The following is a 13,428-nucleotide window of genomic DNA, read 5'->3' as shown; positions in this document are numbered from 1 at the left end:
CCTCCACTTCCACCACCGCCTCCACCACCACCACACCACCGCCTCCACCACACCACCGCCTCCCACTACCACCACTCACCTCCACCACCTCCACCACCACCTCCACCACCTTCACCACCACCACACCGCCTTCACCACCACCACCACCTCCACCTCCACCACCACCTCCCACCACCTCTTCACCACCACCGCCACCTCCACCACCACCACCCTCACCACCACCACCCCACCTCACCACCACCACCGCCTCCCCACCACCACCTTCACCTCCACCACCTCCCACCACCACCACCACCGCCCCACCACCCCACCACCGCCTCCCACACCCACCACCGCCACCACCACCACCACCACCGTCCGCCACCACCGCCTCCACCACCACCGCCTCCACCACCACCACGGTCTTCACGTCCAACTTGACTTCTACCGTACACAGGAGATAACGGCCGCGGGTGATAACGGGCGCAGGTGATGATTGGCACAGGTGAATGACTAGCGCAGGTGATGACAAGCGCTGGTGACAAGCGCTGGTGATGACAGGCGCAGTTGATGACGGCCGCGGGCGATAACTGGCACAGATGTTGACGGCTGCGGGTGATGACTCACATGTTGACGGGCGTGGTGATGACTGGCGCCGGTGATTACTAGCGCGGGTGATGACAGGCGCAGGTGTTGACGCAGTAATGACGGCCGCTGGTGATGACTGGCACAGTGGTGACGGCGGGTATGACGGCCGCGGGTGATGACGGCCACGGTGATGACGGCCGCGGTGATGACAGCCGCAGTGATGTTGATGATGACAGATGTGGTGATGACGGCAGGTGATGACTGGCGCGGGTGATGACGGTCGCGTGATGACTGGTGTGGTGTGATGACGGCGGGGTGATGACAGGCGATGACTGGTGTGGTGATGACGGGCGCGGTGATGACGGCGCGGGTGATGACGGGCGCGGGTGATGACGGGCGCGGGTGATGATGGGCGCGGGTGATGACGGGCGCGGTGATGACGGGCGCGGGTGATGATGGTGATGCAACCGCGATGACAGCCGCAGATGATGACAGCCGTGGATGATGACCGCGGGTGATGAATGGCACGGGTGGTGACGGCCGCGGTGATAGCCGTGGGTGATGACAGCCGCGGGTGATGACGGCGTGGGTGATGACGGTGCGGTGATGACAACCGCGGTGATGACAGCCGCGATGACATGATGACAGCCGCGGGTGATTGACAGCCGCTGATGATGGCAGCCGCGGATGATGACGGCCGGGGTGATGACTGGCACGGGTGGTGACGGCCACGGGTGATGACGGCTGCGGGTGATGACGACGGGCGCGGTGTTGACGGGCGCGGGTATTGACGGGCGCGGGTGTTGACGGGCACGGGTGTTGATGGGCGCGGGTGATGACGGCTGCGGGTGATGACTGGCACGGGTGGTGACAGCCGCGGGTGATGACGGCGGGTGATTGGCGTGGGTGATGACGGGCGCGGGTGTTGACAGCCGTGGGTGATGACGGGCGGGTGATGACAGCTGCGGGTAATGACGGCTGCGGGTGATGATGCACGGGTGGTGACGTCCACGGGTGTTGACTGAGGTGGGTGATGACGGCCGCGGGTGATGACTGGTGTGGGTGATGACTGGTGTGGTTGATGACTGGCGTGGATGATGATTGGTATGTGTGATGACTGGTATGGGTGAAGACGGACGCGGTGATGACGAACGCGGGTGATGACAGGCCAGTGTGAGGACGGGCGCGGGTGATGACGGGCGTGGCTGAGCCAGCCGGCCCAGATATTGATTATCCTTCAGACACAAGTACCAGTCTTAAGTGGTCCCTTGGCCTGCCTCTCCGTTCTGGCTCCTCGGCTCATAGTTCGGTTTCTCGGCTTACAGTTCTGCTCCTCGGCTCACAGTTCTGCTCCTCGGCTCATAGTTCGGCTCCTCGGCTCACAGTTTGGCTCCTCGGCTCACAGTTTGGCTCCTCGGCTTACAGCTCGACTCCTCGGCTCACAATTCGGTTCCTAGTTCGGCTCCTAGTTCGGCTTCTCGGCTTATAGTTCAGCTCTTCGGGTCACAATTCGACTTCTCGACTCACATTTTGACTCCTTGGCTCATAGTTCGGCTCCTTGGCTCATAGTTCGGCTCTTCGGCTCATAATTCGGCTCCTCGTCTCATAGTTCGGTTTCTCGGCACACAGTTCAGCTCCTAGTGTCACTGCTCGGCTCCTCGGTCTACGATTCGGCTCCTCGGCTCATAGTCTGGCTCCTCGGCTCATAGTTTGGCTCTTCGGCTCAAAATTTGGCTCCTTTGCTTACATTTCGATTCCTGGGCTCACACTTCGACTCCTTGGCTCACACTTCGACTCCTCGGCTCAAAGTTCGGCTTCATGGCTCACAGTTCTAGCTCCTAGGGTCACAGTTCGGCTCCTCGGCCTACGTACGGTTCGGTTCACACACATTTATAATATAACGTTAATGCCTTTTTGAAATATAGCAACGTTTGGTTAATGAAATTGTTTAAAAAAATATCTTCCTAATTAATAAAGTTTTCATTTTTGTCTACTCAAAATTAATTTTCCCGACTTTCTTAGCGTTTTTTAGTCTTTTCGTAAAATAAAAAAATCAACATTATCATGGCTAGGCGCTGATGGACGCCATATTTATTTCTGGTAGAAGTCGAAAAGTAACAGCCAAACGTAACCTAACATATCTAAACCTAACTTATCCTGACCCCAAAGATTAACCTAGGAGCGTTACTTAATTTGAAGAAAAAAGTGGTGGTACTCAAGTGAGTCGGCGACAAATGGTGAGAAGCAATCCACCGAGTCTGCGGAACTGGCAAGTCAATTATTATTGCTAAGTATTGATAACAAATTATATACATAGTACTGATGGCAGTTTTTATGATAGCTGATTGCATTTACAATTTACTAGGACAAAAACAGCACAGTACAAATTTCTTATTGCAACTAAACTAGTGGTAACCAAACTACAATAGGTACTACTCATATGTATATGTGTATATATATATATATATATATATATATATATATATATATATATATTAATATTATATATATATATATATATATATATATATATATATATATATATATATATATATATATATATATATATATATATATATATATATACACACACACACACACACACTTCATTTTTAATCCATATAACACGCGGACTTTGAACATATAATCAACGACCTCACCAGCCAGGAATCGAACCCTCGACCTACCTCCCAGTAGGTCGAGGGTTCGATTCCTGGCTGGTGAGGTCGTTGATTATATGTCCAGAGTCCGCGTGTTATATGGACTAAAAATGAAGTATATATATGGTACCTCGTGTTTCATACCAGCTGGATTCGGTAAAATGCTACTGACACCACATACGAGGTCCACGGCGCCATCAGCTCGATGAACAGGCTTTGTGTGAAATATAACAGAGTCTAGGACTGCTTTTAGTGTCCTTGTGGGTTGGTCGGTAGCGTTCCCTAGTCCCACCCAGTAGGTCGAGGGTTTGATTCCTGGCTGGTGAGGTCGTTGATTATAATAATATATATATATATATATATATATATATATATATATATATATATATATATATATATATATATATATATATATATATATGGTGTGTGTGTATATCGCAAAAAAAGGTGCCGGAACGCTGTTTCGGTGAGTTCCCGGGAAAAATTAAGCATTACATTTTGGTTAGGTTAAGATTGGATCGTGTTGTCTGCCGTCTAGCTATAAAACACAATCACACACATGCACCCTTCTAACAGTGATGATGGTTGTGTAGCGGCGTTACCACTGTTACGCATTCTGTCTCAGAGTTGTTTTCAGCATGGATAGACCACAAAAATAATGTGTCGTGTTGTTGTCATCTCTTGGCACTGCTCAGTAGGGTGGAAGATGTGCCTGTTTAGCGGTTAGTCGGGTAGGGATGGATGGTGAAGAGTAAGAGGGAGGATGAAGGGAGAGGTGTGAGTGAGTGAGTGATAGATAGAGGATTTCTAACGCGGCTGTAAATATTCTGCGTTAATTGGTTAACGTTAATCATATATGAGTACAAGTGGTCAGTAATGTAAGGGTTAATATCTTCCACCCTCCAGTATCACTGTCTGTTAACCTCTTCGAGTACGACGACTTAACCCTCTGAGTGGAATAAATTAACCCTAGAAGTAAGATACATTTACCCCTTAAATACGATGATTCAAGCTCCAGAGTACGACGACTTAACGGCTAGTGTACACTCCCCAAAAACTATAGGCCCCCCTTGGGCCTGATGGATTTAGAAATGAACACAATAACATGTGCACAGCAGTCTCGGTTCAGTTGGCATTTCTGATCGTGTTGCACCTTTCATTCATTCCTCTTGCACCTGATAATCACCAAGATATCTGCAGTATACTGTACCAACTATTCTCTACATAATGTAATGAAATAGGATGAATTGTGATACCAAATGCAAAACCAACAACGTCTTGAGTAACACCGCTGATTTATGCACCTAGATACTATTAAATTTCAGCCCCCGGGGATGAGGTGCCAAACAGGAATATGACGTTACTATGTTTTCATGAACCGAGGTTACACTGGAATCGCTTCAAACGAAATATGAAACACTGTGATCTGATATTACATTCATTTGCAAATATAGTAATTACAAGTGTATTATGATGCCATATCCAATTACAATGTTATTATGATTTACTGCATTCCGATATTATTTCTACCTCAATTGATGAGGTAACAATTATGAATATAACGTATCATCTTGTGATTCATGCTGGCAACGGAACATTATCTGATACACACTACCAGACGATGTCTGTCGGGACAAGCTGTGTTTACCAGGAGTCTCGGGTACTAGTGTTAGACATGGATTTCCAGCAGAAAACACCCACTATTTGGCTGCCGTTGATATAATTTCGCTACATTGGAGCACGGTGATTCACCGTAATTACAGCAAATGCCAGAAATAATAACTGGCAACCTCACAGATACTAGGAAGGCAGGCCTACCAACATAATGGCAAGAATCACAATTAGTGATTGGAAATATTCATCCATTGTGACACATTGTATCGATGAGGAAAGGGGCCGATACTTTTTGGGAAAAGTGTACATTGGATTAGGTCAAGTGGGTGATAGGCGTCGAAACTCAAAGGTTGACTGATCCACCATCCTAGACTGACTTGAACTTTACTGTAGTGGTGCCAATTGAACATCTCCGGATAACACGTGGAACCTCAGTTGTAATTAAGATATTTTCCTCCACATTGTTTTAGCGTAAAGTCTTTGGACATTAGGAATATTTATCGTGCGGATCTCTGAATCTGACTCAAGCATAAATAAGGTAGTGCATTTTCGTAGCGACATTTTTGTCTTATTGTCTTAAGTCTTCTATTGCGAGAAAAACTTATCATAGGAATCTTTGTGAGTCTACCACTTTCTAACAGCCACCAGGACGGTAACAACCAATATATGAAGGCACGTTAATGGCAACTCCTTTAACGTTATCTCTCCCTTAGCTCCTCACACTCTGTCGCCTCAGGCCTTTTTATTTTGTTTATATTATATATATTTTATTATTATTATTCATTTTTTTGGTGGGGGGGGGGAGAGGAAATAGTGTATCTTATATACCGTGTCATCCTCCCAGGTTATGTTATTTGTTGATTTATTTGAGGTATTTAGGTAACGTTTTAATTTTAATTTATTTTGTGCATTGATAGTTTATTGTTATTTGTTTCTCATTTCTTTGTTGCCAGGGAAGACGCCCATCGTGATAAAACTACGACTACTTTGCTGTCACTCGGAATCGGTATGACGATCTTCCAGCTATGGTACAATGATATGAGTTATTAAGGATATCACCTTCTTTGGTGAACTCTGAGGTCACCCACACACACACACACACGTAGCTGTGTCACCGCTCAGAATTGTTATAATTCTTATCTAAAAACCCTCAGGTCGATTCTAACACCGAGGAGACCGCGTTAGTAGGGCGGTTGGTGCCGTGTTTCTCCGTATATAATAAATAAACTATTATGGATGTTTGTATGTCTGTCCATAACATGACTTGAGGACGACAAGAGCTATAGTGTTGTCTTAAGGTTACTCGGTCAACGGTCAAGGTCACAGTTCTGAAAAACAGCACCACTCGGCACCTCCCTCTGTATTATAAGGTAATATAACTTCTTTTGATACGATGACTTAATCTCTCGGAGGAAAGTGACTCAACCTCCCTTGAGGAAAATGACTTAACCCCCCTTGAGGAAGGTAACATAATCCCTGGAGTGTGATGTTTGAACCCTTTGAATACGGTGACCCCATCCTTCCTTGATAAGATGATACTGTATTCAAGGGGTTAATGTGCTGTGTCTAGAATTTATATCACTTATTTCATAATAATTATAGACGGTAAAAGTAATTATGTATGTTTTGGCTTTCACATTCGTCCGAAGGTATAACTATTTTCATGATTTACTTCAAGTAAGTAAGTAAGTGTGTGTGTGTGTGTGCGTGTGTGTGCGCGCGCGCGCGCGCCTGAGAAAGAAGTAAATGTTTTCTACCTTTTTCTTATTATTTTTTTAAAGGGGATAAAAGTATCAAGGAAGGTTTTATATGCTTATATTTTTATTTACGTAATTATTTCATTATTTATATATTGATTTAATATATTTTATTTTTAACTTTGTCAAGGGAGCTTACGTAGGTTTTGTTTTACTCCCTTACTTTTTAGTGAAAGGCCAAGTGGTTATGTTTTGTTTATGTATGACGAAGTTATACTCAGGCGTTAGGGATGAGGGTAGTAGTGTGTCGGGAGTGAACTAGTGGAAGATTTGGTGTTGGCGAGTGTAGGAAGCCTCGCTAGATGGAATGGTAGACCAAGAGGGCTTTGCCTCTGTCTACCCAGCAGCGACTGGGGACCTGGATGTTAATCGATTTGCGGATCGTGTTCCGGGGTAATGGTTAACCAGTGCAGTTGGCGAGTTGTCCGGTTTTCTCGGAATATTCCTTGACATTGGGTCAGGCAGCTCGTTAACTTAGAGTGTGGTTGTTGTGTTGCCGACAGCTTCCTTCATCTTAAATAAATTCACGCCTAGGTGGCCCTTGGGCCGGCCATCCTCGATTTCGAGGGGCATCCAATATTTATTATAGAGGGGCATCCAATATTTATTATAGAGGGGCATCCAATATTTATTATAGAGGGGCATCCATTATTTATTATAGAGGGGAAAATATGTGTATTTTGGTGGATGATGGGAAAGGGTGTAGAAGGACGAGCATTTTAATTGTTCTTTGTTAGGAACTTCGGGAAAGTGTAGAAGTACGGAGAGTGTGGGTGTCTATTTTGGGGTGTAGTGGGAGGGGAGGAGGTGATTCGGCGAAGAGTACTGGTGTGCCAGGGTGAGAGCACAAAGAGAGGGCGCTCAGGTGTTTAATGTAGACCCTCTGGGTGTACAGTATGTATTAGTACAGTGGGTAGTTGGTGGCCTTGAGCTCAGTGGTGTGTGTACTGTATACTGCCCGCTGTGTGCTATGTCGGGGGCGTGGGCGAGGCTATTGGTGATGGTGGCTTACGGAAGGTGGGTGATGGTTAAAGGTGGAGTAGTAGTGGTTACGAGGCTTGAGCTTTGGGGAGGAAGTAAGCTTGGGGGGTGAGCCTTGGAGGTGATGGTAAGCTTTGAGGGATACTGGTGAGGCTTAGGAGTGGTGGTGATGGTGGACGTGGGTACTGGGTAGGTTGGTGGGAGGGACGGAGGGAGGGAAGGAGGGATGGAAGGTGGGAGGGGACCTGGAAGGAGGACATTGGGTGAGGAGGGCGTGGTGGATAGTGGGCGTGGAGTGGGCCTGGAAAGAGGCCAGTGGGTGTGGTGGCGCGGTGCCAAGTTCACCAGGACACGCAGGAAAGTTCCACATCCAGTATCTGGCTTCCTCCTCTATCCGTCCTCCTCAACCCCACGGCTCCTAGGAAACTCATGCCACAATAATAATAATAATAATAATAATAATAATAATAATAATAATAATAATAATAATAATAATAATAATAATAATAATAATAATAATAAAGAAATAATATTTAAAAGACCGTAATACAAGTAACTATAATGGTAAATGATGACATAATTGTTTAATATCAGTAAAAATATTAGTAATAATTTAAAATAAAATCGATCACTTGGTTTAGGTTGTGTTTGAGGTGGTGTTGGGAGTAATGTGGCAGCAGTAGTCAAACCGAGTAATTGTGTAGTAAATTATTCGTTATTAAAGAGTCAAACCCCTGTAAACTGGTCACGTTGTAGCAGGTCTCAAGTCTTCTCAAATATTTTTAGGTAGACTTTTCCTCGTAACTGGAGACGGAGGAACCCATAAAACTGACTGATTTAGGCTAAATACCAACCTAAAACTCCAGTCTGTCGTCAAATTTGTACTGAGACTACCTTAAAATTGTTCTCTTAGCATCATTTACGGGACAAAATTATCGTTTTTTTTTTTACTCAGCTTCAGGTCTCGAATTGTCAAGTGTTTCTCACAATATTTTCTATAAAATGTTTATTATTTGAACATCATTTAGACCGCTCCCTTTGCGTCATGCCATGAATGAGGCCTGATAAAAGTATAGCCTAGAACCTTGTAAAAATCACTGTGTGCCGTAGCTTAACCCTTTTGCAGCTGGAGGTTACCTTAAGCTGAATAAAATCGTCTGGCGGTAGCCAGAATAAAATGGCAAGTGCGTGAAACGCGGCGAAAAGGTTAAGGGAACTACTCAAGTTACCTCCAGTGTGTGGGGAAAATTCTAAACAATCTTTGTGACATAGCGCAAATGAATCATTTAGATGTTTCACGGCTCTCCAGTTAGGGGCAAAAATTTCGCTCACCCACCTTTGAGAAATCATCTCTGTGGCGCAGCTTAAATGAAACTCTTATCCATTGAGTTGTGAAATTCAACATTCGAACCTTTCAAAACCCAACTTTATGCCTTAGCATAAATGGATCATTTAGATGCATTCATGCTGGTAAAGTTAGGGGGAAATCTCACATACGAATTATTGAGTATTCATCGGTGACGCAACTTAATGAATCACATCTTTGGTAAGTGAGGAAATTTAATGTATTTAATGTACGAACCGTTCTTTATTGATATTTGTGCTTTAGTAAGTCAGCTTGATCTTCAATTATTAAATCTTTAACTGGGGAAAAATTTATTGCACAGGGATTTGAAAATGTGGACCCTGACAGGTAATTTCCACACCCATCCACAGGTAGGAGACTTATTGTCCGCCATCAACAAGACTAGCGTGGTTGGGTAAACATACTGGCACGGGGCTCATTTATAACGCAAATGTTTACAAGTGTGAGACCTCATATGAAACTAGTGTTTAGTATTGGAGATGCTTGGGCCAGGGTGAGGTGTATGGCTGTTTATATATGAAGGTGTGCGTGAGGCAGTTTATATGTATAATGTGAATGTGGTGTATGCGATGTGTTTGAGAGGGTGTATTAATAATACAGGTGGTAATAATGATAATAATAATAATGATAATAATAATAATAATAATAATAATAATAAAAATAATAATAATAATAATAATAATAATAATAATAATAATAATAATAATAATAATAATAAATGGTCTATTGAAAGAACATGACAACCAAAGGCGAAAAACATGAAAACAATAATGATAAAAGCTACCTGTACATAATTGTGGTGTGTGTGTGTGTGTGTGTGTGTTTTATGTAGGATGTAGTGTGTTGGTGTTTGATGTGGTGAATCTTACCCCACTTGTCACTTGTCTCTTCTTGGCCCGTGTTATAAAAAACAGCGCCATCCCGAGTGATAATCAGCTGCTGGAAGCTACGCCAAACGGCTGTTCGTCAGGCCTTTTGTGTGCAGTGGGCTCTTTTATGTTAGGAACTTAGGAGACTAGATGTTATGGGGTGTGTATAACTAGGCAGCAGCCTCAGTGTTGTGGAGGATGATGTAGAGGTTACCCCCACTTATTGTATTAATTTCCTTGCTGAAAACCATTGTACAGTATTTTTGTGGTGTCGTAGGTTTGTTAATAGTCAGCTGGCTGGTGTCGAGTCAACACGTGTTTGTTTTTGGTAAGTGGTCGGCCTTAAGGGCCATATTGATGATATATCACGACAGGGGAGGACTAACCTCTTGCAACCAGTAATAGAGCCAGTGGACAAAGATGAAAGATCAAGTTTTTGCGTACTTATTATAACTATACTAATGCACAGCAAAAATCCATTTACTTCACACCAGTATGTAGTGGTGGTTATCACACTTTAATATGTTGGCACCACTGATCACTAGATCTCTCGTGGTGGTTATCACACTTTAATATGTTGGCACCACTGATCACTAGATCTCTCGTGGTGGTAATGAATTAAAGTTCACACTTTGCTTTACTATAACAGAACACTCGACAATTAGAACATACAACTGACCGTGTCTTTAAGTAACAGTCACAACTATTTAGGGTAATATCGCCGTGGTTTGACGTTAAGTAAGTCGCAGTGTGCTGTCATTACTGGGGGCACTTTTAGTGTCCCAGGATTTATCCGAATCCTAATAGGATTCCAGAGTAATCAAGACTTATATTTCACACAGAAACGTTTGGATCACTACCTCTTTCAGAGAGAAGGCTAGTCTGAACTGATTGCTCACCCTCTCAATTAGGACAGGTCTGGTATGAAGTGAAGACCTTAGGTTCAAGTGTTCGCTGGCAGTACACTTCTGGGCTAACTCTCTCATTCCTAAGCAACTTGGGTTACAGTCAAACCTGCGCCGACTGCAGTTAACTCGGGTCCGGCACACTGGGTCGGTCTACGGTCACACGGCTTATGCCCCCCAAGTGCCAAGCTGTAACAGCTAATCTGGCAGTTGCATAGTATCAGAGTTCTTTACTAGTGTGTGAATGTGGGACCATGCCTCCCAACACTGGTACTGTACTGTGGGGTACTGGAGATGGTGGGGGGATCTGACTGCCGCAATTATGACCACTTTGCTGAATTTTCAAAAGCTGTGCTTCGCTCTTTTTTGACGTCCACCTGGCATCGATTCCGGGCACTCTTCCTCCTACCCCAGCCAAATCAATAGAACCATGTTGATTGGCAACCTTTCCAAAGAACTTCTCAAATTCTCTCTTGAATATCAAGGGTGTTTGTATTTGCTGGTAACAAGTTGATAAGTCTCGAGCCGAGGATGTTAATGTCATTTCCTTTGTTGGCACGTATGACATCCGTCTCAAATCCTCCTTTGATAATACGGTATCTTCAATTAAAAATAAAAAATAAAGTATATTTTTTTTTACTCAATAAACATACTGATACATTTTTCTGTGGAAGTACATTTACTATATTCCAGATGACGACAGTATCATGGAGGTGATGTACAAGTAGAAATGAGTAGAATTGTGTCAATAAAAATTACTTTCCTCAGAATTCAGTGTAATGTGTCGAGGAGTGGTTGTGTTGGTAGTACGTCAGCCAGTGTCCCCACCCTCTCACCTCCTTCACATTTTACACGGTTCTGATTTGTTGTAGCATCATCCCGGACACAAAGGCAACCCGTCCCCTTGTCCAACAATAGATCTTCCCCCTCATTCCTCCTCTGGTGTGAGAGTTTTGTGTGTGGTGTGAGTCTGCACTTGTAAGACCTTGCTCGTATTTGTAAGGAAGTAAAGTCTGTTCCTCAGGAAAGGTAAAATAAGCCCTGCCTACATTCTTTCCTCTGGCTCGTGATTGGTCGGGCTGATGCCATCAATATTGTCAATCAGGCTGACAGCAGGAGGGACGGGACACCTCCTTCACTTTATTGAGCAAAAAGTCAAGTGCTGTCAGCTTTCCTCTCTCATAAATTTTTATAATAAATATATTACTTAATAAGCAAGGAAGAACTCTATCTGACCAGTATAAGTTGTACTGGTAAAATTGTATACCTGCGGTGAGTGTCTCAGCTGATAGTGTTGGAGTCTGTCACGGTTTGTCTGTGTCATAACATGGCGTAACAACGAGAAACAACAGTCATTTATAATGTAGGTGAGCACTAATATGTTCTTCTTTTTAGATATACAAGTATTACGTATGTATTTAAAGTCTCCATTTGCTGTCCCTATATAGTAAAAAATAAATACAAATCTGCACCTAGGGTCTATTGGCCTTCCAACGATCAGTGACTTAGGCGATATTTATTTGGTAAGGTTGGTACTTCTGATTGTGTAACCAATACGATGTATTCTGTATATCACGTATAGTTAATACAGAGAAATTTACAGGAATACATTAAAACCCGTACGAAATCCATACAATCTTCAAAATTCTTGGTCCGGTGTGTTATTTTATAGCATCGTAAAGTTGTGGTTGAATGTTTATATACTGTAGACGATAATAAATGGTAAGGTGGAACCAAGATATCATTGACTCGATGGTATGTTAATCTAATAAAGAAATGACAAATATCACGTGTATGCTTAATAATATGTCGCATTTCATCTCCTTGGGAAAAGCGTAACACTTACAATGTTAAAACTAAAGTCTCGTGACTCAGGTACTAATAACAGTATCAAGCAAATCCTTCTTTTTCTGTTTCATCACTGTTTATCTCACTGATATAAGGACTTTTAATGTCATCGAGGAGTATTGTTTCTTTATTCTCCTGTTAGACACACCATCTTAACTATGCTCATATGAGGTTGTCTTTAATATTGCCGAAGTTGTGTAGGGAACATTAAAATAGCAAGTTGCTGTAAATTAGGTTAGTTCCGCTACGTAGTGGTCCCCATCACCGTTACTAAACACCAGAATTTGTAGAAGGCGACTGACTGCTTCAATACAGTAGTGATATTGATTAAATATTAGACTTTAGACATTTGTTAACATCTGCCGTGGCTACTTGTTCCAAGGGCGATGTGAGTTAGTGTTTGTTTAATGACCAATTGGTTTTAAAAATAACTTGTGAAAATTGAGAGGTGAGGCAATTATGAGGTGCAGGGTAAGGCTAGTGAGGAGTGAAGGCGAGTGTGTTGGCATTGTCTGCTACTCCGGGCATTGTTTACCTCTCTCACCTGCCGGTCACCCCACTCTCTGTCACCGCTATCCTCAGCTCAACCTATATAATAAGCCCAGCTCACCCCAGTCAAGCCCATTATGAATTCCAATCCAACGTCACCCTAAACCTGCCCCATGCGGCCATGCCCATCGAAATCACTTTGTCTCGCATCAACTCCTGCCTCGCCCAGCCAATTTTCAACTTCTTCCAAAGTTAAATGGGTGTCCCTGGGACTAACACAGTGGTGACTCACTCACCGTGCACGCTCTGATACCCCTGGCAGTGTTCTAACAGTATGGTGGGGAGCAGTGGGTGTGTGCTGTGGTGATATAT

The 13,428-nt window shown here is 43.7% G+C and overlaps 1 protein-coding gene across 1 annotated transcript; it reads right to left on the bottom strand.

Moving 5' to 3' along the window:
- Positions 1-492: 492 nt before the first annotated feature.
- On the bottom strand, positions 493-1,870 carry LOC121866216 (mucin-6-like). The gene is made up of 2 exons (XM_042365859.1): positions 1,819-1,870; positions 493-1,652 (listed from the first exon to the last, which is right to left on the bottom strand). The coding sequence occupies exons 1-2, from the start codon at positions 1,868-1,870 to the stop codon at positions 493-495; spliced, it is 1,212 nt and encodes a 403-aa protein (XP_042221793.1).
- Between the last annotated feature and the right edge of the window lie 11,558 nt (positions 1,871-13,428).

This window comes from Homarus americanus, unplaced genomic scaffold (assembly GCF_018991925.1).
Source record: "Homarus americanus isolate GMGI-L3 unplaced genomic scaffold, GMGI_Hamer_2.0 scaffold51859, whole genome shotgun sequence".
Lineage (NCBI taxonomy): Eukaryota > Metazoa > Arthropoda > Malacostraca > Decapoda > Nephropidae > Homarus > Homarus americanus.
The sequence above is the reverse complement of the archived record's forward strand: the minus strand, read 5'-3'. Positions and strand labels throughout refer to the sequence as shown.

Excerpts from the sequence above, each read along its gene's own strand:
- LOC121866216 (XM_042365859.1), bottom strand. The coding sequence starts at position 1,870 with ATGAGCCGAGGAGCCAGAACGGAGAGGCAGGCCAAGGGACCACTTAAG. Across the intron at positions 1,653-1,818 it reads CAAGGGACCACTTAAGACTG|TCATCAACCACACCAGTCAT; the intron begins GTACTTGTGTCT and ends CATCCACGCCAG.